At 38.6% G+C, this 25709-nt stretch overlaps 1 protein-coding gene and 1 long non-coding RNA gene across 2 annotated transcripts; one reads left to right on the top strand and one right to left on the bottom strand.

The window, feature by feature from the left end:
- Positions 1–6409: 6409 nt before the first annotated feature.
- LOC110776015 (thioredoxin-like protein CDSP32, chloroplastic) lies at positions 6410–7595 on the top strand. Its single transcript, XM_021980599.2, has one exon. The coding sequence runs from the start codon at positions 6547–6549 to the stop codon at positions 7504–7506; it is 960 nt and encodes a 319-aa protein (XP_021836291.1). The 5' UTR covers positions 6410–6546; the 3' UTR covers positions 7507–7595.
- Positions 7596–9998: 2403 nt separating this feature from the next.
- LOC130461228 (uncharacterized) lies at positions 9999–11025 on the bottom strand. Its single transcript, XR_008921631.1, has 2 exons — positions 10420–11025; positions 9999–10200 (listed from the first exon to the last, which is right to left on the bottom strand). It is a non-coding gene; the product is annotated as an uncharacterized lncRNA (long non-coding RNA).
- Positions 11026–25709: the final 14684 nt, after the last annotated feature.

The raw sequence follows: 25709 nt of genomic DNA, 5'->3' as shown, positions 1-25709 counted from the left end.
AAAACAAAAAGAAAGTAGAAAAGACAGAAGAGTTGGTAAAATCAGATCATTATTTTTTTACATTCCTTGGCATTCAAGTATTGGTGAGTATAGTAGTAATTAGATGGGCAACAAGTTTTCGACATTACAACCCATTTTGTAAAGGCCTTGTTTAAAGTGTAATACTTCCTCCGATTCTAAATACTTGCAACGTTTGTGATTTCTACACTATTCATATATTATACTTTGACTATTTTTGGTGATTTATACGTAAATTAAAACATAGTCATGTGGGATCTTGTTAGATTCGTCTTAATATGTATTTTCAAAATATTAACTTTTTATAATTTTTGCTGAAAGAGAATTAAAAATATTAATGATCAAGTTGTACATTGACATGCGTGAAAGTGACAAACGTTGCGAGTAAAAATAACGGATAAAGTATAATTTTTTAATTTTTTTTGACAAGAAGGACTAAGAATAACAAGGACAAAAATTAAAATGAAAGCGAGATAATCTGACGGCGACGAGCCCGCCCGGCAAGATCATGGGCGTCACTAACCATCGATCTAGGCACCTTACAGATGGAGAACGACTGAAGCGAATCCAAAAGACGTCGAACCTCAGCAAGAGACCAGGAAACCAACACAGGAGGGAGTAACAAACGTTGCAACAGCCGAATCAACGTGGTTGAGTCTGTGAAAAGTAGGAGAGAAGAAAACCCTCGCTTCACAACGGCACGAAGCCCAAGAACACAGGCTTTGAGCTCCGCATGGAGAGGCGAGTCAACAATACAAGCCCGAGCACTTCCCCCAAGCGAATCAAAGGAGGTAGAGTTTGTGAAAGTCCAGCCTACACCAGCTTGGTTAGAGCCTGGAATCCAAGAACCATCAAATATAAGACGGACAGAATACTGAGGGGGTGGCAGACCCTGCAACCCACCAGAGAAAAGAAGCGGAGGAGGATCCTGCGACCTAGTACCCGACCCGGGAACCCCAGGAGACGACCCAAACCCCACCACATCCTTAAGACGAACCGACGAAGAATCAAACACTACAGACAAGGCTGCCTCCGAAAAAGAAGAACCACGAAAACGAATGTCATTCATGACAACCCAACAGGACCAAAGGGCACCAAAAAAGAACCCAACAACAGATGAGGCGTGCTAGCAGAAGAAAATCTAGAAATCATATCAACACACCAAGAGGAAAACATGCCAGGAGGGGGACACGGAACCAGGGTACCCCCGAGAGAAGCAAGCCACCAAGCACGAACAAGAGGACAATAACAAAATAAGTGCTCAACTGATTCCGGAACAGAGTGGCAGAAACAACATTGCGGATCTAGAGGCAAACCCCGTGCCTGAAGAAGGGCGGCAACTGGCAAAGCATTGTGCAGCAACTTCCAAACAAAGATTTTAAATTTAGGGAGGATATGAAGACCCCAGAACCACTTCCACCAGCTGATCGGGATGGAAGGCAAATGCGAAGCTGAATATAACCCTTTGTCCACAAGAGCAACGTATGCCGATTTAACTGAGAACAAACCAGCAGGAGTGAATTTTCAATATACAAAATCATCCATAGGAACTGAGGGTCGTTCCAGAGCCAGAATGGCATTGGCTGTAGAATTGTCAAAAAACCGACGAATCACAGAAACATCCCACGCGTATGACCGCGGATTGATTAAAGAGGAAACATGAGTCGGATATTCCGATACATGCACATAATCTTTAAACGAAACCTGGACATTCGGAACCCAAGAATCCAGAGTAATCCGGACCCGAGATCCCGAACCTATTTTCCAAGATATACCCTGGGAAAGAACTTGGTTACCAACCATGATCCCCCTACACCCCCACGATGGCCTTGTTGGAGGCGAAGAGCCCGGAACGAACAACCCAGGGTACTTGGCCTTGTATATACGAGCTAACAGCAATTGCGGATAATGAATAAGACGCCAACCTTGCCAGGCAAGAAGGGCTTGGTTGAAACAAGACATGTTTCGAATACCCAGACCTCTCATACCCTTCGGCAGATGCAACAGAGAGGCAGGACGCAAAGCCATGCCCGACGACGAAGGCGAAGACCGCCACCAGAAACGCAAACATAACTGATCAATCCGGTCACAAATAGATTGAGGAATCTTAAAAACAGACAGAACATGGGAGATAGAGGCCACCAACACAGAATTGATCAACACCAGCTTAGCCGCTGCAGAGAGCTTGAGCGAGGAAAAGTTAGAAATACGACGGGCAATCTTGTCAACCAACTGATTAAAAGATGAGGTTTTCGACCTTCCTAAATCCACCTGAACACCCAAATATTTCCCTAGATGAGGCCGATGGCCTAATCTTAGAGAAGAGGAAAGAAAATCCCAATAATCATCAGGTGTATTAGAGCTAAACTTAACAAAAGATTTCTGATAATTAACCAGCTGCCCCGAAAGCTTACTGAACTGATCCAAAACCAGGGACACCTGTTGACAAGTAGTAGGAGAAACCTCCAGAAATAACAAGGAGTCATCAGCGAAGAACAGATGGGAAATTGGAGGGCATTCCTGCAGACATAAATCCCATGGAGCAACTGTTGGCGCTCTGCAAAACGCAAGGAAGCAGAAAATACTTCCATACATAGGACAAACAGATACGAAGAGAGAGGATCTCCTTGACGCAGGCCACAACACGGTTGAAAAGAAGTGGTAGGTTCCCCATTTACAAGAACCTGGTAAGAAACTGTGGACACACACTGACGAATAATATGAATCCAGTAAGGAGGAAATCCAAAACAAGCAAGAGATTTAAACAGGAACTCCCAACGGACTCTGTCATAAGCTTTATTCATGTCCAACTTAATCGCAGCATAACACTTCTTCCTATTCCGGCAGTTGTTGACAAAAGTGATCGATTCATGAGCCAACAAACAATCATCAGACATAAGCCTACCTGGCACGAACGCATTCTGTGTCTCAGATATAAGAGAAGACATGACTCCTTGAAGGCGGAGAATCAGATACTTAGCTATACATTTGTAGATCACATTACAGAGACCTAATGGCCGGAACTGAGAGATTTTCTCAGGGTGGTCGACCTTTGGCAACAAGACCAAAAACGTCCGATTCCAGTCCTTTAGCATATAACCATGAGCAAAGAAATACAGAATCGCCGAAATGACATGAGGACCTACTATATCCCAGTGGATTTTAAAAAATGCCGCAGAAAAGCCGTCCGGACCGGGATTTGTCATTAGCAATACTGAACATGGCTCTCCTAATATCATCTGCAGTGAACGGGCACAACAGTCTTTGAATCTGATCTGGCAAGAGGTGGGGTAACTGAAGCTGATCCCAATCGAAATCCAGAGACGGAGATGCAGGGCCATGAGCCTGGTACAAATCTGAGTAGTAACCCAAAATTAAAGAATGAAGGGCTGAAGGGGAATCAACCCACTGATCTGAATCATTAAAGAGACCAGAAATCCGGTTGCGGCGCTTGCGAGCCTGAATAGACAAGACAAAAAGCTTGGAGGGGGAGTCTCCCATAACATCCCATTGGACCTTCAAACGTTGCTTCCAGTACATATACGTGGCCTGCGCACGGGAAACATGCTCATCTCTGGAGGATATAAATAAAGAGGCCGAAATACCGGGCGTGACAGAGTAGGCAGGCGCACAAACTGCCGTTGTTAATTCCCTCCAATTTATACCCCAAGCCCGACGGTGAGAAACACACCAGGACAAAAGAAACCGACGCAGGGCAGAAAATTTTGAACTCAACCAAAACATAAGAGAACCTAAGCAATGCTGCTGCCAGATTAAGATAATATGAGCCACTACTTCCTTTGCTTGCAAACACCAATTCTCAATTCTATACGGGCGGGTCACGGAACCAGAAGAAAGCTCATAACGCAAAATAATAGCAGCATGATCAGAAAACAGAATTGGTTGATGGGTAACACCCGCATCCGGGAAATCAAGCAACCATGACGACGAAGCATAAGCTTTATCCAATCGTTCAAAAGTAACAGAATTATCATGATGACCATTCGTCCATGTAAAAGCCGGTCCAGAAAAAAGAATAGACTGTAATTCGTGATCAAGACGCCATTGCATAAACTGATTACGATGAGGAATATGAGTAGACCCTCCTATTTTGTCATCTAGAAATTCAACCTGATTAAAATCCCCAACCAAAACTATTTTTGGATAATCAGCTAAAATAACAGAAACTTCCTCCCAAACCCTACCCCTGTATAATTTTCGTATTTGCGTTAAAGAAAAAAAAGGAAAATATGAAAATATTCACTATGGAAGAGACGTGCACGAGAAGAGTGGCTGAAAAAACGGTCTTCAATTAGACTTTTCCAAACGAATAGTTTGGGACACATGTCTTAAATCCAGCCCGATTGTCCCTGGATTAAGCCCAATTACTAGATGAACACAATTTCAAAAATTGACTAAGATATTTTGGACTTATGGAAGCACCAATATACACGTAAACCATAACACCAACCCTTGATTTCGATTCTTTTTAAGAACAATCTAAATTTATTGAGCTTCATGAAAAAATAAATTGACATTTCTCCCTTATTGGCGAATGAAAAAAGAATAAAAAAAATTATATATGAAGCATCAGGAGAAAAGCATCAGGAAGCATAACTGCACAAGTGGTCCATGTTTTGGCATGCTTACACTGCAAAGGTGTTGCAAGTGAGGTTATCACAACAATCACGATCCGGCAGAAGTAGGGAATGTTACCTCTTCAAGTTTTAATGGTTTTTATTTCGTTTGGTTTGTAAGCTATGTAAGGGTATTTCAAGGCCCTAGTTTAGGTTTAGTTCGTACTTTTAGTTTGTAATCTCTTTAGTTTATGCAAATTAAGCTTATGTAAAAAAAAATGAAAAAAGAATACAAAAAATTATATTCCTCTGTTCCAGAAATATTGCACCATGGTTGACTTTTACTCCTTTAATCATTATTTTGACTCTTAAAATATCAAATCGTGTGCAAGTAAAAATTATAAAAAAATTAATATTTAGAAAATATATATCGATACGAATCTAACATGACATCGCATGACTAAAATTTTCTTACGTACGGATCACAAAAAATGGCCAAAGTCGTAGTGTAATAGTGTAAAAAATAAATGGTGCGATATTTTCGGAACGGAGGAAGTATATGATTGTGTCTTAGATATAAAATAAAATTCTTATCAAATAGTTATAATTTTAATTAAACAGTTATACATTATTATCAAATTATTATGTTCTGAAATTATAATCAATCAAATAGTTATACTTTTTTTTAATCAAATAGTTACACTTTGTCATTGTTTAGTTATATTCTCCAATGATAACACCAAGAGTTTTATGTGTATGACGGTCTCATTAAGATCTACGCATAAATGAATTTCTAAAAAGTGATTAGAATTTGGCAAATTTATCAAAAGTAATTGTTTCTGCTCGAGTTTGTAAACTAATACCTTAATGTATTTTTCTTTTGTTAAATAATACAGACTATGGAGTACCTTGTATAAACAAAACTATTACAAAAAAACTAATGATATCTTTGTCTAGTGGTTAAAATTGAAGGCCTGTGTACAATAGGTCTCAGTTTTGAATCTCCCAACCCCCATTTATAATTTATATGCCCTTGTGACTCATTCACACCAAAAAAAAATATACAAAAAATTATGTTCCATGCTTGGCCAATATGAATTGACGATCCACTGAACTTATTTTCATTACAATAGAACTCAAAGCGAGTGAATCAAAACTTATAGGTTATAGCAGAACTAATTTATTTTTTTGCCCGTAAAAAAAGGGATAAGTTATTTTATACTCCCTCTGTCCCTTAATACTTGCAATGTTTTCTTTTTCGGGCCGTCCCTTAATACTTGCACCTCTTCTATAAATGAAAATTTACACCAATATTATATTATTTCTCACACTTACTTACTAACTCCACCTACACCCCTATTCCCTACAAAAAATCATTTAAAAATTCACACCCCCACTCACCACTCCCCACCTCTTACACATTTTCCACTAATTATATTAAAAAAATACCCAACTATCAACTAACACCCATTAAATTAATGAGTCAATTCAAATGTCTTAAACTCCGCACCGATTTGAGTATTAAGGGACGGAGGGAGTAAGAAATAAGTTAAGATAAGTTATCCCATACCAAAAACAAAAAGGGGATAAGTTAGAACATAACGAGGCTTTCGTATCTCAAATTAGGTCCATATAGGGATTGTGGTAAAATAGAAAGAATTGAGCCCAACCCAAAACAAAATGAATGAAACACAAATAGCTAGCATCCCCTATCCAAACAAAAAGCATAAAGGAAAAGTATATTAATTATTCTCCTTTGTCTAATAATCTCATCCACAACTCAAAATGAGTGGTCATTCACAATTCATATATCTCTAGTCTTGACCCTTAAAATGCAATCATCCTATCAAAAAACCTCCCCCACACCACAACATCATATCTAACCAAATCCAACTAACCTTGATCAACATCTCTTCTCTCTTTCTCTAATAATCTCTTGTTCCTCAAAAAAATGGCAACATCTTCTTCTTCTTCTTCTTCTTCTTCTTCATTGCAAGCATCATTGTTGTCTAAACCACCAAAAACAACATCCCTTATTCCTAACAACCTTACTCTTTCCCACTTTTCACCCTTCTCTTCTTTCTCAAGAAGTCTCCCCAAACTACACACATCATCACTCAAGAACAAATCACTAAGAAAACTAGACTTTTCGGCAATAAAGGCTAGCACAGGCGCCTCCCCGAACGAGACCTCGAACGAAACAACAGTGAACAAAAAGCATCAAAGAGTCCAACGAGTCCACAACATAGAAGAGTTCGATAAAGCTCTTAAAGCCGCTAAGGACAAACTAGTGGTGGTTGAGTTTGCTACGAGTGATAGCGATCAAAGCATTCAGATATACCCCTTCATGGTAGAGCTAAGCCGTACTTGTAACGACGTGGAGTTCCTCCTAGTGTTAGGAGACGAATCAGAGGCAACAAAGGCACTTTGCAAGAGAGAAAACATAGAACAAGTTCCACACTTTACATTCTATAAGTCTATGAACAAGATTCACGAGGAAGAAGCTATAGGACCAGATCAGCTTGTTGGGGATGTGCTTTATTACGGGGATAGTCATTCAGCTGTTGTACAACTTCATTCTAGGGAAGATGTGGAGAGCTTAATTAACGAACACCGTGGTGATGGGAAACTGATTGTTCTTGATGTTGGGCTTAAGCATTGTGGACCTTGTGTTAAGGTATATCCAACTGTTATTAAGTTGTCTAAGCAGATGGAAACTGTTGTATTTGCTAGGATGAATGGAGATGAAAATGAGAGTTGTATGGAGTTTTTGAGGGTTATGGAAGTTGTTGAGGTTCCTACTTTTGTGTTTATTAGGGATGGTAACATTTGTGGTAGGTATGTTGGATCTGGTAAAGGTGAGCTTATTGGTGAGATTCTAAGGTATCAAGGTGTAAGGGTTACTTACTAAGTTACTATCACTTACATTGTGAACAAACATTATTAAACATCAGTCACTGAATTGAAACTCGTGTGATTATGAAATCTATTTTTCTATCATTTTAACCGGCCCATGATAAGCCCTATGATATATCAAACTTCGTATCATTTTACTAATTAATACAAATGTTTAGTAATAACCATTACGTAACATAGTTTTTTTTTTTTGGATATGAAAGACTTAGCTAGCTTGCCATTTACGTTAAAGATCCATCAAAATGTACATTGTTTGAGTTGTTTGTACCAAGCATATGACCTCTCACTTCACGTGGCAAATAAACACAACCATTCATGGCACCAACATTGCCCCAAAAATTAAGTCTATCATTGGATTCTAAGGTATCATTAACTCAAGTCGTAGCATATTGCACACCCACAATAATGTTATCCACATCAACTTTGTAATCTGAAATAATGGCAACATCAAGCCATTGCTTGTCCACTGCCTAGGAGCTGACCAACAGAAGGGCTTGAGCTTCTGCAGCAATAGGAATTACAGTGGTGAAGGAGCCAGCAATCCCAACTATGAACTTGTGATCTTCATCCCTGCAAATGGCAATAAGCTAGGTGCTACATGGCATATACCCAACAGTGGCAGAGGCATAATTTTTTTTTGTCTGTTTCGGATTGTCGGCAGTGACATATCCAGGATTTTTAGGGTGTTGTGTCACAATTGTCCACATTCTCCGCAACACACAAGATATACAAAAAAAAAATGTATCGTCCCAAAAGTAATAAATATTCGTATACCTATAAAATTATTACAATTATTCTCTAAGGGTTTCATATTGCGTGGGTGAAATGAATAACTCAATTTAAGAGACCGCGTATTTAAATAACTTTTGATTTGAATTGAATTTGGCAGCTGATCCATTACTCAAAACAGTAAGAGCTCGGCTGTTTCAAATCACTGGTCTCTTAGGTTTATAGTTATGCCTGGTGTCTTATGTGGGGGGGTGATTTTTTAGTATCTCCTAAGAGACGATTTCTAAGTTATACCCGGTGTCTAGATCTCAAATATGAGTCTATGACATTGCGAAGTACATAATTTTTTTTAGTTTTTTTTTTGGGTGGTTAGTTTGCACCCACGACCTTGATTATGTGGTTAGCACAAACCGTAGGGTGAATATGCATAGGTTTTAATGCCAAGGGTGGAGGGTAGAGAGGAGGCACAAAACTTTCTTAGCTAAAATCTCCAGAGACAAAAACAGAACATGGTATTATACTATTATGGGGAAGAGTAGTGACAAGATCAATATCAGCACAACCAATTCATGTTTTTCAAAAATCATTTATCAAAATCATAATTTATAAAGTCAATTTCGTGTATGAAGTGCATCTTATTCCAGAATTCAGGGAGTCTAGGACACAACAAAAACATATGACTAACGTCTGTTGTTGATTATAACAAAAGGAAAAGCAAGTGTTTGGAATGATGAACCCAATAGTTAAAAGTGAAGGAGGTGGGCGGCCTATGCCACAAAATAAGCTAGAGGAAGATGAATCCACTTATCATCTGTTATTCCAGTAGGAACACGCACAAGAGGGGGGGTGAATTGTAATTGGAACTTTGGTAAAGTTTCTTGCGGAACTTAGAAACAATTAAGGAACTGAGAATAGAAAAGACAATAACAATAATTGAGAAAACTTCTTGACACTAATCAAGAAGAGAATTCCTTTTATTATAGTAATACCTCGATTACGATAATCTCTCAAACACAAGTTCCTCTCAAACTTGTGTTCCTCACAGTAATCTACTCTGATTACAACTCTTTTACTTCTCTCTCTCAGACTTAAACTCTAACTCTAAACAGGATAACTCTATCCTCACCAATACAAAATACAATTCGTGTTTGGATAACTCTAGATATTCACTACAAGAAAACGCATCTTTTCCGACCGCTTAAAATAGTCGGCAAAGTCCTTAAAACAGTCGCTAAAAAATTTAGCGACCGTTATTAGTCGATAAGGGTGGACAGTGTCTTTATGGTCGGTATTTGGGTAATTATCGACTGGAAAGCAGTCGCTAAATAAGTTTAGCGACTGTTTAAGACAGTCGGTAAATTAACGACTGCCTAGCAGTCGATAAATTTACGACTGCCTAGCAGTCAGTATTTTAACGACTGCTAAGTCGGTCAGTAATTTACCGACTGTACAAAACAGTCGGTAAATTGCCGACCGTCTTAGCAGTCGGTAAATCAGTAATTAGCGACCACTAAACGGTCGGTATTTTTATTAAAAAATTAAAAAAAATCAAATCCATCAACTGAGAATACCCAGTTAATAGTTCGATTTCCTCAAAGAATATGAAAATAATTTCATTATCCGGCTTCAATGTCGATTTCCTTTATTTGCACCAAAATGTCTAACTCATGATGAACAATTTCCAGAAAACGAAAAAGGGGATGAATTAACATATACATATAAAAAGAAAATTTAATGAATTTAGAAAAAAGAGTTAAATAAATCCAACCCAACTACAAAAATAAAAATTCAAATAATTACATACCAAAATTTCTAATAGAGACTAGATCTGAAAATTTAAAAATCACCAAATTACTAATTCAAACAAACTGGACCAGAAAGACGGAAATCTGTAACTTCCGACGCTGCTCATGCTCCCTAGCTTCTTACTTCAATTACTTTGTTCTCTCGAGTTATTCACCTACATCCACATATAGAGATACAGAATCATCAGTAAGAATTTTAATATCAAACAAGAAGACGTAAATAGGAGCTAAGAGCCGGATTAACCATAAACTCATCAAAATTTTAATTATTAAAAACAAAATTGATATATCACAAAAGGGGAGAAGAGAGGACGAAATTAAGAACATAAAAAACGAAAAGAAGAAGGAATATGGGTAGAAAAGTGAAAACATACCATAATACTAGATCTGGAAATCTAAACTGGAGCAAATTCCTTATAATCGATCCAAAATTGAAGGCTTGATGCGCTGATGTTGTTGTGTTGATGCGTTGATGTTGATTTTTAACAAGAAAAAAAGTGGGGGAGAGGGGGAGGTGGAGGGGGAGGCAGAGAAAGAGAACAACCGTGAGAGAAAGAGAGGAGGTGAGAGAAAGAGGCGGGTTTCAAGTTTAGATTAGGGTTTGGGGTGAGGGTGTGGGACTGGGCTTTAATTAGGGTTTGGGTGAGGGTGTGGGTGAGGGCAGTCGGGAATTTAATTTTTTACCGACTATTTATTTTGCGGTCGTAAATAATATTTTACCTACTGTTTGGACGGTCGCTAAATAATTTTTTTCCGACCATCTGTTTTGCGGTCGCTAAATAATAGTTTACCGACTGCTTGGACGGTCGCTAAAATAAAAAAAATTCGACCATTTGTTTGCTGTCGCTAAATAATATTTTACTGACTGCTTGCGCGGTCGCTAAATAATTTTTTACCGACTATCTATTTTGCGGTCGGTAAATCTCTTTTTACCGACTAATTTATGAGCAGTCGGTAAACACAGACGTTATAAACGCGAATTCTTGTAGTGATTAATGATGCTTTTGTGTTGATATAGGGCACTTAGGAACTTTGAATTAACTAGGACACAAACTGTTTTTTAGAAAATCTTTGACAATACGTTTTTAGGAAAGCAAGAACTCTTAGAATGTTTGTGTAATTTTCCAGAAAACATACTTGCCCTTTTATAGATTTATCCCTAGGGTTAGTTCCCTTCAAAACCTCAACTGCCAACTGCCAGTGCTTTGTTCTTCACGTCCCTTGACTTGAGGAACAAGGGGAAGACCACTTCGCACGTTTCAGCAACAAGGCAGTTAGTGGTTTGACTCAATCAAAACCCTAAAAGATTTTCTTCAACAGATTTTATTTGTTTACAAAAACTGTGGCAAATTTTTAGGAAAATAAGTTTTGATAAAATAACATAAAACGTAAATCTATTTTATAATAAAAACTTATTTTTATTTAATTACATGTTTTCATAAAAATTTCTTCCAGTAAAATAAATGACCTAATTAAATCACAAGTTCCTTGAGTACCCTATATATCTTTTGCAAAATTAATATTTACATAAAATTCTAAGTACAGTAGACTACCTAGACTTTTATGTCTTCCTTTTGTCTGGAACTTGCAACTCAGAAGCTTCAGACGTTCCAGCCCAGGAACAGTGATGAGTTCCTCTGTGTCTATCAAAGGAACTCGTGGCCATGAGTCTATAATAGTTCTTGTGAGTATTCGGAACTCTTGATATGTAACTGTGTTGCTCCTCTTGTGACTTCAAACTGGAACAGATACAACTTCCAGCCCTGGAACTCCAGTGACTGTTCCAAGTGTACATCAGGAACTTCACCATCTGATTCAAGTTCCTATCCTAATAGAAACTTGGGCATTTACCTGTCCAAAGTTATTTAGCAACTTTAATCAGGAAGTTTGCAATATGTGTGTGTCATCAACCAAAACTTAGGAACAACAATATTTCCCCTTTTTGGTGATGACAACACTTGCAAACTTTTTACAAATGAGAGTAAGCACAAACAGGAACTTATACAGACTACTGTGAAACAGAACACAAAAATTGAAAAACAAAAGAGAAAGAAAAAAAACTTACAGAGAGAGTACACACAAGAGATTGATGCAGGAACTGGGATTGAGTGTACCTTGGAAGTTTGCACCTTGACTTCCCCCTGTTGACATCAGCAAAAAGCATAGCACGAAATATAGCCATTCCGAACACAGTGCCCACGATCAACGTTTGGCAAGTTAAGCTAGCCTCAAAGTATTAAACCAACTCACACAATAAAGTAAAAGCAAGCAGTAATGATCAAAACTAGAAAACACAGAGATATGTAACCAAGCAAGTCAAAATAAGATGAAACAAATACCCAAGTTTGAAAATTATACAGACCAAAAGCAAATTAAAAAGATTGTTCCATGGCAAAAGATAATTGAAACATGGGATAGGGTGATTAAGCTTGAGATGGGGAACCAGAACCAGCAGTTTCTTCTATCATAGTCTCCTCAAAAGATTCCAGATTATTGATCTTGGTGAGAATTGTGGCACGAGTTGCATTGGCTTGTTCTGAGTAGTGGTGAAGAGTGGTTTGGAGAGTCTTGACACTGGTAACCAATGCGCCTATGTGAGCCTGCATTGAGCTGATCTTGTGATCTGTTCCCTCCTGCAGTTCCACCAGACGAGCAACTGTTGCCTTCAGCTCCAATATCTGATCATCCTTTGTGTTCCAGGCACCCCCATGATCTTGAACATGTTCCTGTTCAGATGGAACACGACGAGCTTTGGACTTTTTGGAGGATCTGGGTGTCCTGGTCCTTGGCACAACTGTTTCAGGCAGTTCCTCTTGATTGAGTGGAACAACATCCTCCTCTATGGGCATCTCCTTGACTTCCCCTTCTTCATTTATTTCCATAAAAATAGGCCCTCTTTTCTTGTTTTCCTTCATTGCCACCCTCATGCTCTTTCTTTTTCCTTGGGATTCTACACTCTTCTGTTTCCCTTTTGGAACTCGAGACACAGTGTCCTCCAAGTGTTCGAGTTCCTCCTCCATTTCTTCTTTAACTACAGTTCCCTCCTGATCTTCCTCATCTTGTTTCTCTTCCTTTCCAGCCCTAATGACTTTGCCCTGAACCACTTTAAGATTTAACAGATTGAGCATTTCAAGTTGAAGGATTTGGGTTGATTTTAAGGGAATCACAAAGTATGGGCTAAGGTCAACTGAGAAGCTTTTGAAGATTTCTGTGAGAAGGGAGGAGTATGGAATTTTGAATTTGGGGATACAGGTGGATAGGTGTTTGATCATGATTGCAGGAAAGTTTATGGGAATTTTCCTTTCAAGACAATACATGAGACATGCATCAAACAGACTGCCTATGTTCCTTTTCCGAGTTCGAGGAACTACACCTCTCCACACAATATTAAACAGTAATTTTTGAAGTGGTGAAAAGCAGTTGTGTGAGGTGGAGGTGGATACTTTGGAATCTCCTCCAATGGAACCAACTATATCTTTCTCATCTACATTATCAATGGTCACTGTGATTTGACCTTTGAGCCACATATCAAAACCCCTATTGGGTGTACCAAACAGCTGTTCCAGATAAGAGGCATCAAATTCGATGCGAGTTCCATTCACTTTACTTGAACATACATTATCAACACATGCAAAGTTCTTGCAGAATTCTTTCATAGCTTCAGGAATTAAGGGTGATTTGGCATAGGTACTCAACAGACTTACCCATTTTTGTTGGTCAAGGATTTCCATCAACTCTTTAAATTTCGTGGCTTCACACCATGTTGAGTTGATTGCAAACCCCTCGACCAGGTTGTTTTCCTTTACAGTGAGTTTCTTGGACCCTTTTGCTTCCCCCTGAGTTTGAGTATTCTCCTCTGTTTCCTCAATTTTTTCTCCAGAAGCTTCCACTCGACGTTTTTTGGATTTTCTTGTGGAGGATCTAGGGTTTGAAATTGGGGATTTCATTTCGATGTCAGTGTCGATTGGTTCCCCCTGAGTGATTGTGAGTATTGGATTGTGGGATCGAAGAGGAATTGGCGATTGAATGGGTGAGGTATCCATGGGAACTGGGGATGATGGATTTCTTTTTCGTTTGAGGGAAGTGAGATCAGTGTTGTTGCTTGTGAGAACCATGGTGAAGGATTTTATAGGTGGAAGGAGAGGTGGTGTCAGTGGAGAAGGCGTGTGTGAGAGAGAGAAAGGGGGTTGCATGGATTGAATGTAGAAAGTGAAGAGTTTCTCCTATTTATTGCCAATGGAACCGTTTCAAACATTCTTTGAATATGGGTATTCGATTTTTGAATTTTAAAAAAAATTAAAAAAATATAGAAATAGATTAAATTAAAACTGTGTTTGACTTGGTATTGACTTGCTTAATTTTGCATCTCTGAATTAACTAGTTTGAAAGGAACTGCTTACCTTGCACATTTGGAGTGTGAGTGTATTTGCCACGATGGTAAGCTTCAACTATGTTTGCACACAAGATTTTGTGTTTGTAATAGTCTATATGTACTATAATTTTTGCTTTTGCCTTAGAGGAACTTCAATTCAGCAATTACCTTAGCTTGATCATTCCGAGTTCCATTCTCATTTTCTCATGTTTCTCCCTATTCAAAGGCTTAGTTAAAATATCAGCAATTTGGTGATCAGTTTGGCAAAAATCTAATTTGATCAAACCTTTCTCAACATTATCTTTAAGGAAATGGTGTCTAATGTGGATGTGTTTGACCCGGGAATGATGAACCGGATCTTTTGAAATACAAATAGCACTAGTGTTATCACAATAGATAGGAACACAATCATAGATAATACCAAAATCTCTTAACTGTTGTTTTATCCATAGAATTTGTGAGCAACAAGCTGCAGCAGCTACATACTCAGCTTCAGCTGTGGATAGAGCAACAGTGTTCTGTTTCTTGGAACCCTAAGAAACCATGCATGGACCTAGGAACTGTACCATACCTGATGTGCTTTTTCTATTCACTAAGTCACCTGCATAATCAGCATCAGCATATCCTTTTAGCTCGAATGATCCACTTCTTGGATAGTATAGGCATAGGTCATCAGTTCCTTTGAGATATCTTAGTATTCTTTTCACAGCAGTTAGATGGGACTCCTTTGGATTGGATTGAAATCTTGCACATAGTCCTACACTAAATGAAATGTCAGTTCTACTGGCTGTTAAATATAATAGTGATCTAATCATACCTCTGTATTTCGTCTGATTCACACTTTTCCCATTTGGATCAGTGTCTAATCTGGTAGCTGTTCCCATGGGAGTGTGGTTTACTTTGGCTGATTCTAGCTCATATTTCTTTAGAAGTTCCTTCACATACTTTTGTTGGTGTATCATGATTCCTTCCTCGGTTTGCTTGATTTGTAAACCAAGGAAGAAGTTGAGTTCCCCCATCATGCTCATTTCAAATTCACTGCTCATCAAGTTTCCAAAATCCTTGCACAAATTCTCATTAGTTGCTCCAAATAATATATCATCAACATAAATTTGAACTACTAACAAGTCAGTTCCTCTAGATTTTAAGAATAAAGTTTTGTCTATTCTACCTCTTTTAAAATCATTTTGAAGGAGGAACTTTGATAATCTCTCGTACCAAGATCTAGGGGCTTGTTTTAGTCCATAGAGAGCCTTATCTAATTTGTAAATATGATTTGGAAATTCGGGATTTTCAAATCCAGGGGGCTGTTCCACATAAACATCTTCCTCTAAGAAACCGTTTAAGAAAGCACATTTAACATCCATTTGATAAAGTTTAAAACCCATGAAAGCAGCAAAAGCAATTAAGATTCTAATGGCTTCTAATCTAGCAACAGGTGCAAATGTTTCTTCAAAGTCAATACCTTCCTGTTGGTTATAACCTTTGACCACTAACCTTGCTTTGTTTCTTATGATTGTTGCATGTTCATCTTTCTTGTTCCGGAACACCCATTTCAGCCCTATCACCTTCTGGTGCTTTGGTTTGGGTTCCAAGTGCCATACCTTGTTTCTTTTGAATTCATTTAATTCTTCTTGCATGGCTATGATCCAGTCAGCATCCTCCAAAGCCTCAATGTGATTTCTTGGCTCAAATATGGAGAGGAACGCGTGGAATGCACAAAAGTTCCTTAGTTGTGACCTTGTCTGAGTTCCTTTTCTGATGTCACTCATAATGAGTTCCATTGGGTGAGACTTTTGATGCTTCCAAGGTTTAGGTTGAAAGTGAGCTACTGGTGTTGTGGCATTTTCGTCAGTTCCTTCTATGACCTGAGTTCCCTGTTGGTCATTGTGGGGTTCCTCTGGTTCTGGTGTTGTTTCTGGATCTTCTTGGATTTCTTCTTGTTCCATTAGTACGGGAACTTCTTGATTTTGTTGAGCAGTTCCTCTGGCTGTGTGTTTGCTTGGTTGGAACTCCTCATCATTTTCTGCAGCACGAGATAAACCAATCTCGAAATGTTCTTGTTCCTGTACTATATCAGTTTTGTTAGATTCATCAAATATTATATGTACACTTTCCTCAACACACATAGACCTTTTGTTGTAAACTCTGTAAGCTTTGCTATTTAAGGCATATCCTAGGCACACTGCCTCATCACTTCTTTCATCAAACTTCCCCAAGTTCCTTTTTCCATTGTTGTGGACAAAACATTTGCTACCAAAGGCTCTAAAGTAAGAGATGTTGGGTTTTATACCTTTTAGTAGCTCATAGGGGGTTTTGTTTAGGATTGCTCGAATCATAACTCTATTTATAATATAACAAGCTGTATTGACTGCTTCAGCCCAGAAGTTCCTAGGCAGGGAACTGGCTATTAACATGGTTCTTGCCATGTCCTCTAAGGTTCTATTTTTCATCTCAACAACTCCATTTTGTTGTGGAGTTCTGGGAGCTGAGAAATTGTGATCCATACCTTGTTCCTTGCAGTATTCATCGAATTTGTAATTTTCAAATTCTGTTCCATGATCAGATCTTATATGGATCAGTTGATGACCTGTGGTTTTCTGAATTTTCTTTGAAAATGCAACAAACTCATCAAACGTTTCATCCTTGCTTGTTAGAAAAATGACCCAAGTAAAGCGAGAGTAATCATCAACAATAACTAATACATATTTTTTCCCACTTCTGCTTTGAATTCTCATTGGGCCACATAAGTCCATATGGATGAGTTCCAATGGTTTTGTGGTACTTACCAATTTCTTAGACTTAAAGGAACTTGGGACATGTTTGCCTTTTGCACATGCATCACACACTTTATCAGTTAGGAACTTGATTGAGGGGAGTCCTCGAACCAGTTCCTTTGATCTTAGTTTGTCAAGCAGGGAGAAACTAGCATGTCCAAACCTCCTGTGCCATAGTAGGGAATCTTCTTCAAAGGCACTGAGGCAGGTTAAATTGTTCCTGGGAACTGTATTGAGATCCACAGAATATGTGTTCCCTTTACGAGTTCCTTCCAAAATAACCTTCCCAGTGTTATTATTGATGATTTGACAATTTTCAGAAGTAAAACTTACAGAGTTTCCTTTGTCACAAAATTGAGAAATGCTTAGTAGACTGTGCATTAAACCCTCGACTAAAAATACATTTTCAATGGCATAGGAACTTGACCTTCCAACTTTTCCAATTCCAACAATTTCTCCTTTCAGTTGTCTCCAAAGGTCACAGTTCCTCCATTGTAGGCTTCTAGTGAGAGGAATTTAGATTTGTCTCCTGTCATGTGTTTGGAACACCCGCTGTCGAGATACCACGAGCTGTTCCCCTTCACTAGAATCTGTAAAGAGATCAAAGGTTAGTTACAGGAACTCGGGTTTCCTCGAGTTCCTTTTCAACTACAACTTCTGACTTCTTGACCCATTTTTGCTTTACATAATTTATGTTTCTTTGATCCTGTTCCTTCATCTTGGAACACTCAGTACTTACATGACTTCCACTTCCACATGAGAAACAGACTTTTACACTAGGAAGATCCACATACTTTTTCTTATGACTAGTTTTATGATTAAAGCCCAATCCTTCTGTTCTCTTAGATTGAGCATTCTCAATCCATTTGGGAGGAACTTTAGGTGGTTGTCTCTGTGCCCTGGCCATGGCTAGTTCCCTTTCTAGTTTCTCTTTCTGTTCCTTTGTGGTGATCAGATCTTTGTTAAAATTTTCTAAGTCGATGTTAAAAACTCCCATGTTGATCTCCAAGGATTTTGTAGGATCCAAACTTAGATTAAACATCTTATATTGACTGAGTTGTACTTGTAGAAGGATGTTTTCATTTCTAATTTTCTCGAATGACTCATTAATAGAGGTATTTCTATCTAGTAATTCAAAGAACCTGCCTTGAACATCAGATCTAATATTGTTCAGATAATTTATATGGTCTTTACTGAGTTCCAAGGCTCTATCACTTTGTGCTTTTAACATACTTAGCTTTTTGTAATCATCTAGAGTTTCTAGCAACAGTTCAATTAGTTTTGACTTTGAAAGGCACTGAAGAGTGGAGGAACTTACTTCTTCTGATGGAACTTGATCAGTTCCTTCTGTTCTAGCCATAAGGCAGAGATTTGCAGTTTCTTCATTTGGTTGTTCCTCATCGTCTTCTGAGTCTGTTGCTTCGCCCCATGCAGCTATCATGGCCTTCTTGAAGTTTGGCCTGTTGAAGGTAGACTTGTTAAAGCGATCCTTGACCTGTTCCTTCCCTTTTCCTCTGGTTTTGTCGTTCTCCCACAGAGGGCATTCACGAATTTGATGATCAGTTTCTCCACATTTGAAGCAACCTTGCTCAGTTTTGGAACTAGTGATTTTCTTAGCAAAGTTCCTTCCTTTCTGGTTTCCTGGTTTGAAGTTCCTGTAGAGCTTTCTCATTCTTCTAACCAGCATGGCAGCCTCTTCTTCATCTGGTTCAGATTCGTCGAGTTCCTCAGCCTTTAGAGCAAGTCCTCGATTTCTAGAGCTCTCAGGAACAGCAGCTCCAAGATGCAATTCGTGTGTCATCAAGGAACCAGCAAGTTGTTCAATGTTGAACTTGGTAAAGTCCTTGGTCTCAAACAATGCAGTGACCTTTGTTCTCCAACGATCATCTTGTGGCATGCTTCTTAGTATTTTTCTTACCTGTTCATCTGTGGGAATGATTCTACCAAGAGAAACTAATTCACTGGTTATGTTAGTAAATCTAGTGAACATTTCTTGAATAGTTTCTTTTGGAAGCATTTCAAATCTTTCATATTTAGACATCAAAAGGTCAATTTTGGAACGCTTAACTTCATTAGTTCCTTCGTGGGTTACTTGTAGTAATTCCCAAATCTGTTTTGCGTTCTTGCACCCCATGACCCTGTTGTGTTCATGAGGTCCAAGCCCACAATGCAAGATTTTGACAGCCATGGCATTCATCTCATATTTATCAAAGTCTTCTTTAGAAAATTCAGACATTGGTTTAGGAACTACCTCGTTTTCAGCATTGGTCTTTGTTACCTCGAAGTCTCCAACTTCAATTACACGCCAAACTTGGTAATTTTCAGCTTTGATGAATATCTCCATTCTGTTCTTCCAGTATGAGTAGAACTTGCCATTGAACATAGGTGGCCTTTGTGTCGAGTAACCTTCTTCCAGTTTCTCTTGTGAGTTCATACTTTCAGGAACTTGACTCAAACAGGGTTTCCTCTGATACCAACGGTTATTCCAGTAGGAACACGCACAAGAGGGGGGGGGGGGTGAATTGTAATTGGAACTTTGGTAAAGTTTCTTGCGGAACTTAGAAACAATTAAGGAACTGAGAATAGAAAAGACAATAACAATAATTGTGAAAACTTCTTGACACTAATCAAGAAGAGAATTCCTTTTATTATAGTAATACCTCGATTACGATAATCTCTCAAACACAAGCTCCTCTCAAACTTGTGTTCCTCACAGTAATCTACTTTGATTACAACTCTTTTACTTCTCTCTCTCAGACTTAAACTCTAAGTCTAAACAGGATAACTCTATCCTCACCAATACAAAATACAATTCGTGTTTGGATAACTCTAGATATTAATGATGCTTTTGTGTGGATATAGGGCACTTAGGAACTTTGAATTAACTAGGACACAAACTGTTTTTTAGAAAATCTTTGACAATACGTTTTTAGGAAAGCAAGAACTCTTAGAATGTTTGTGTAATTTTCCAGAAAACATACTTGCCCTTTTATAGATTTATCCCTAGGGTTAGTTCCCTTCAAAACCTCAACTGCCAACTGCCAGTGCTTTGTTCTTCACGTCCCTTGACTTGAGGAACAAGGGGAAGACCACTTCGCACGTTTCAGCAACAAGGCAGTTAGTGGTTTGACTCAATCAAAACCCTAAAAGATTTTCTTCAACAGATTTTATTTGTTTACAAAAACTGTGGCAAATTTTTAGGAAAATAAGTTTTGATAAAATAACATAAAACGTAAATCTATTTTATAATAAAAACTTATTTTTATTTAATTACATGTTTTCATAAAAATTTCTTCCAGTAAAATAAATGACCTAATTAAATCACAAGTTCCTTGAGTACCCTATATATCTTTTGCAAAATTAATATTTACATAAAATTCTAAGTACAGTAGACTACCTAGACTTTTATGTCTTCCTTTTGTCTGGAACTTGCAACTCAGAAGCTTCAGACGTTCCAGCTCAGGAACAGTGATGAGTTCCTCTGTGTCTATCAAAGGAACTCGTGGCCATGAGTCTGTAATAGTTCTTGTGAGTATTCGGAACTCTTGATATGTAACTGTGTTGCTCCTCTTATGACTTCAAACTGGAACAGATACAACTTCCAGCTCTGGAACTCCAGTGACTGTTCCAAGTGTACATCAGGAACTTCACCATCTGATTCAAGTTCCTATCCTAATAGAAACTTGGGCATTTACCTGTCCAAAGTCATTTAGCAACTTTAATCAGAAAGTTTGCAATATGTGTGTGTCATCAACCAAAACTTAGGAACAACATCATCAGAAATAAGATGAGAAAATTTGGAGTTCCAAATGAAATTGTATGCACAGTTAGTATCAAAATGAGACCATTCAGACGTGGAGCAGAATGGGGTATCATTCCAAAATTAGGAATGGGAAATGCATAGATCCACATGCCAGATAAGGGGGAAGAATCATAGAAATTAGGTTCAGAGTCCAGTGACCAATGGTCATAATTTGACTTAAGAGATAACTCCTCCTCGATCTCCTTTATTAAGTGGGTCACTAATGAGAGATCTAAGAGACCCTTATCCATACCAGAAATTTATACACCGTGCATGGAGCAAAAGTGTATATAAACCGGTTATCGTGCGATTTGTCATAGATTCGCGATTCCAACTTAGCTACTCCTTTCGTCCCGGAATATTTAAAACCGGTTATAATACAAGTGCTATTCTATACTCGGTATCAAGGAACAAATGGAAAAACAGATGATGTCTCTATAAATCAGGATCACAAACCTAAAAAACAAGCTAGGATTCATGTATAAACTCGTATGAAATTTGATCCAGTATCTCTTGATAATTAAGTTACCAATAAAGTGTAATGTATGTTGCGATTAAAGCGAAAATTAGAACAAACTTATCTGATTCGATGAACTGAACGAAGAACAATTGTTGCGTCGTGGACACCCACTGTCCTAAAAGACGATTCCGCGCTACCTCCCGGTGCAGTAGAACAGAATGCGGTCGCCCTCCAGGATTAGCGCAACTCCGACGTTGTGTGCACTCACAAAGCCGGATGGAGTCAGAACGTATGCCCAAAACCGAGAGCAATTTTGTGTGAGAGTAAGAATGTGTTTTCGTATTTTGTGTGTATGATTTTCTGTGTATGATTTTCTGTGTGAAGGGAACTGAAACTCTGATTTAAATAATTAGAAGGAAAGCATTGCAACAGACAAAAACGGCTGAGGGAATGAATGTTGCAACAGCCAGAAAACGGTCAAAAACATTGATCATAGTAACGGACGTAATTAATGGCATTTAATCCAACGGTTACGTAATCAATACAGATTCCCGTAACAGTGACTTGCGCAAACCGGTCCAGTTACCAAAAAGAACAGGGTTGACCCACAAAACCCACCCCACGCCCGCGAACCGCATTCCCAAGTACCAAGTACCAAGTACCAAGTACCAAGGCCCAAGGCCCAAGGCCCACGGCCCACGGCCCACGGCCCGGCGCGCGCGCGCACGTGTGTGATGTGTCCACCCATACCATTCTCACACTTTCTTAAACAAGAGTTACACTCATTCCCCAATTAATAAACAAGAGGAATATGAAGAGTTTTTCCAATGTGGGACTCTTGAATTTTCACTCACCCTTTTTTCCTTTGTGTTTCCCAATGAGAATTTCCAACAATCCCCCACAGGTTCGAATATGCGGAAAAGAAAGAAAAGAAAGGAGAAGGATATTGGTTTTGGGCAAACAAAACAATTGAATAGGTGTCAATGTCTTTCGACTTGAATTAACACTTAGTGACATTTAAGCTATGATCTCTTTCCTACCAAGTGACTTTCGTATTGAACTTGATAGGGAGATAGAAACCCGTCACTTAAAGCACGCAACTGAATATGTATGACATTCTGACTCCGCGAATAAAGTGACGCCTTATACTGGCCATACGTCCGACCTGGATATGCTCATAGGTGCTCTAGTGAATAGCCCACATCGCAATTCTCATAGGAAGCGGCCACACTTCCACACCTACGTAGGTGAATCCCATCAAGTGTGAGCTACATTCACACCACCAAACATATGGTATGGGTTCATTAAGAGCCGTATGCTCAACCTCTTTCCTATTGTAGCAAGCACATTATAACATCTAGGGGATGGACAAAAAATAAAATTTTGTGCTTCCGAATTATAACAATAATGTCGTCCTTTGAACTCTGTGAGTAGGAGTTCATTATTTTACAATTCATTCAACGGGCTTCAGGCCCATCCCTTCCGATGTTTCCAAAACTAGTTTTCTACATAGGCCTTTCGTTAACGGATCCGCAATGTTCATTTCAGACTTTACATAGTCTAGTGATATCACCCCACTTGACAACAATTCTTTGATGGCCTTGTGCCTCAAACGAATGTGCCTTTTCTTCCCATTGTAGGCATGGTTGTTTGCCACAGCAATAGCCGCTTGCGAATCACAATGAAGTGCAACTGAAGGAGCTGGCTTCCCCCACAGCGGAATATCTGCAAGCACATTTCTCAACCATTCTGCCTCATGACCTGCCAATTCAAGAGCAATAAACTCAGATTCCATAGTAGACATAGCAGTACAAGATTGTTTACAAGATTTCCAAGACACAGCTCCACCCCCTAGGGTGAAAACATAACCACTGGTAGAGTTAATTTCATCATTGCCAGAAACCCAGTTAGCATCACAATAGCCTTCCAAAACTCCTGGAAACTTGGAGTAGTGCAAACTCCAATCCATGGTACCCTTAAGGTACCTGAGCAATCTCTTCAAAGCATCCCAATGTTCATGACTTGGGTTATGAGTATACCTGCTTAATCTACTCACAGAATAAGCAATGTCAGGTCTAGTGTAGTTCATCAGAAACATAACACTACCAATAATCTTAGCATATTCAGATTGGCTAACAGGATCACCATTATTTTTCCTTAAGTGGATGCTTGGATCATAGGGAGTCCTAACTGGATCGACGTCAAAAGAGTTAAATTTTTTAAGTAACTTTTCAACATAGTGAGCTTGGCTAAGACAAATGCCATTTGGAGTTCTCTTGATTTTCACTCCTAAAATCACATCTGCCTCACCCATATCTTTCATTTCAAACTTAGAACTTAGAAAACTTTTTGTCTCATTTACTCGATCCAAATTAGTCCCAAAAATTAACATATCATCCACATAAAGACAAATAATCACACAACCATCAGAATCATGCTTAGAGTAAACACAAGAATCACCTTCATTTACATGGAACCCATTACCTGTCATAGTCTTGTCAAATTTGTCATGCCATTGCTTTGGAGCTTGCTTAAGCCCATACAAGGACTTGACTAATTTACAAACCTTATTCTCTTGACCAGGAACAACAAACCCTTCCGGTTGAACCATGTAAATTTCCTCATCCAAATCACCATTTAAAAATGCAGTTTTAACATCCATTTGATGCACAACAAGATCATGAATGCAAGCAAGAGCAATCAAAGTTCTAATAGTAGCAATTTTAGTGACAGGAGAATAAGTATCAAAATAATCAATACCATGCCTTTGGGTGAATCCCCTTACCACAATTCTAGCCTTATACTTGTCAATGGATCCAGTGGATTTCAATTTTTTCCTAAAGATCCATTTACAAGTAATGGGCTTGCAACCCCTAGGCAGATCAACCAACTCCCAAGTATTGTTACTTAGGATTGACTGAAGTTCACTATCTATTGCCTCTTTCCAAAACACTGCATCAACAGATTTCATAGCCTCTTCATAGGTCCTAGGATCATCTTCCAAAATAAAGACATAAACAAAGTCATCATCAATCAAGTAAGGTTCAGTTAAGAAAGCAGTAATAAAATCATCACCATAACTGGTTTCCTTTCTTGCCCTCTTGCTCCTCCTTGGCTCCAATTCAGAATTCACATCAGAGGTGGGAGGAGCAACAACAGGCATACTAGAAGAAGTGCTAGAAGAAGGCACATCATTGATACAAGATATTTTCAAAGGAAATACTGTTTCAAAAAACTCGGCATCTCTTGCCTCAATGATGTTACCACCTGCATAAGAATTTTTAGCACCTTTAACAAGAAAACGATATGCAGCACTTTGGTAAGCATAACCAATAAAAATACAATCAACCGTTTTAGGACCAATCTTGTCCCTTTTGAAGCTGGGTATAGCCACCTTTGCTAGACACCCCCACACTTTCAAATAACTTAGGTTAGGTGCACGACCCTTCCATATTTCGTATGGAGTCTTGTCTAGCTTCTTGTGAGGTACCCTGTTTAAAACATGACAAGCAGATAATATAGCTTCCCCCCACATGTTATCAGAAAACCCAGAACTAATAAGCATAGAATTCATCATGTTCTTCAATGTTCTGTTCTTCCTTTCAGCAATCCCGTTCTGCTCGGGTGTGTAGGGAGCCGTTGTCTCATGAATGATCCCATTCTGCTCACAAAATGCCTTAAGAGTGTTAGGGTCATATTCACCACCCCTATCACTCCTAAGTCTCTTGATCTTCCTATCAAGTTGGTTCTCCACTTCGGCCTTGTATTTGAGGAACATTTCCTCAGCCTCATCTTTTGACCTGAGAAGATAAACCATGGTGAATCTTGAGCAGTCATCAACAAAAGTAATATAATACCTTTTACCACCCCTGCTCTCATAATTTTTAAAATCCCCCAAGTCACTATGAACAAGCTCTAGTACTTTAGTTTGTCTATCTATTGATTTAAATGGCTTCTTTGCAAACTTGGCCTCAACACATACTTCACATTTTGCAAAATCAGTTTTAGAAAAACTGGGAATCAAGTTAAGTTGTTTAAGCCTTTTAATTGAAGCAATGTTAAGATGACCCAACCTTGCATGCCATAAATCAATAGACTCAGCAATATAAACAGAAGAAGTACTAGCATTCTTATTCATAATTTCAAGTTTGACATCAAGAGTAAATAAACCCCCATTACAGAAACCCTTTCCCACAAACTCCCCATTATGAGTAATAACAAGCCTATCAGAATCAAATGAAAGCTTCAATCCA

This window comes from Spinacia oleracea, chromosome 5 (genome assembly GCF_020520425.1).
Source record: "Spinacia oleracea cultivar Varoflay chromosome 5, BTI_SOV_V1, whole genome shotgun sequence".
NCBI classification, from domain to species: Eukaryota; Viridiplantae; Streptophyta; class Magnoliopsida; order Caryophyllales; family Amaranthaceae; genus Spinacia; species Spinacia oleracea.
The sequence above is the reverse complement of the archived record's forward strand: the minus strand, read 5'-3'. Positions and strand labels throughout refer to the sequence as shown.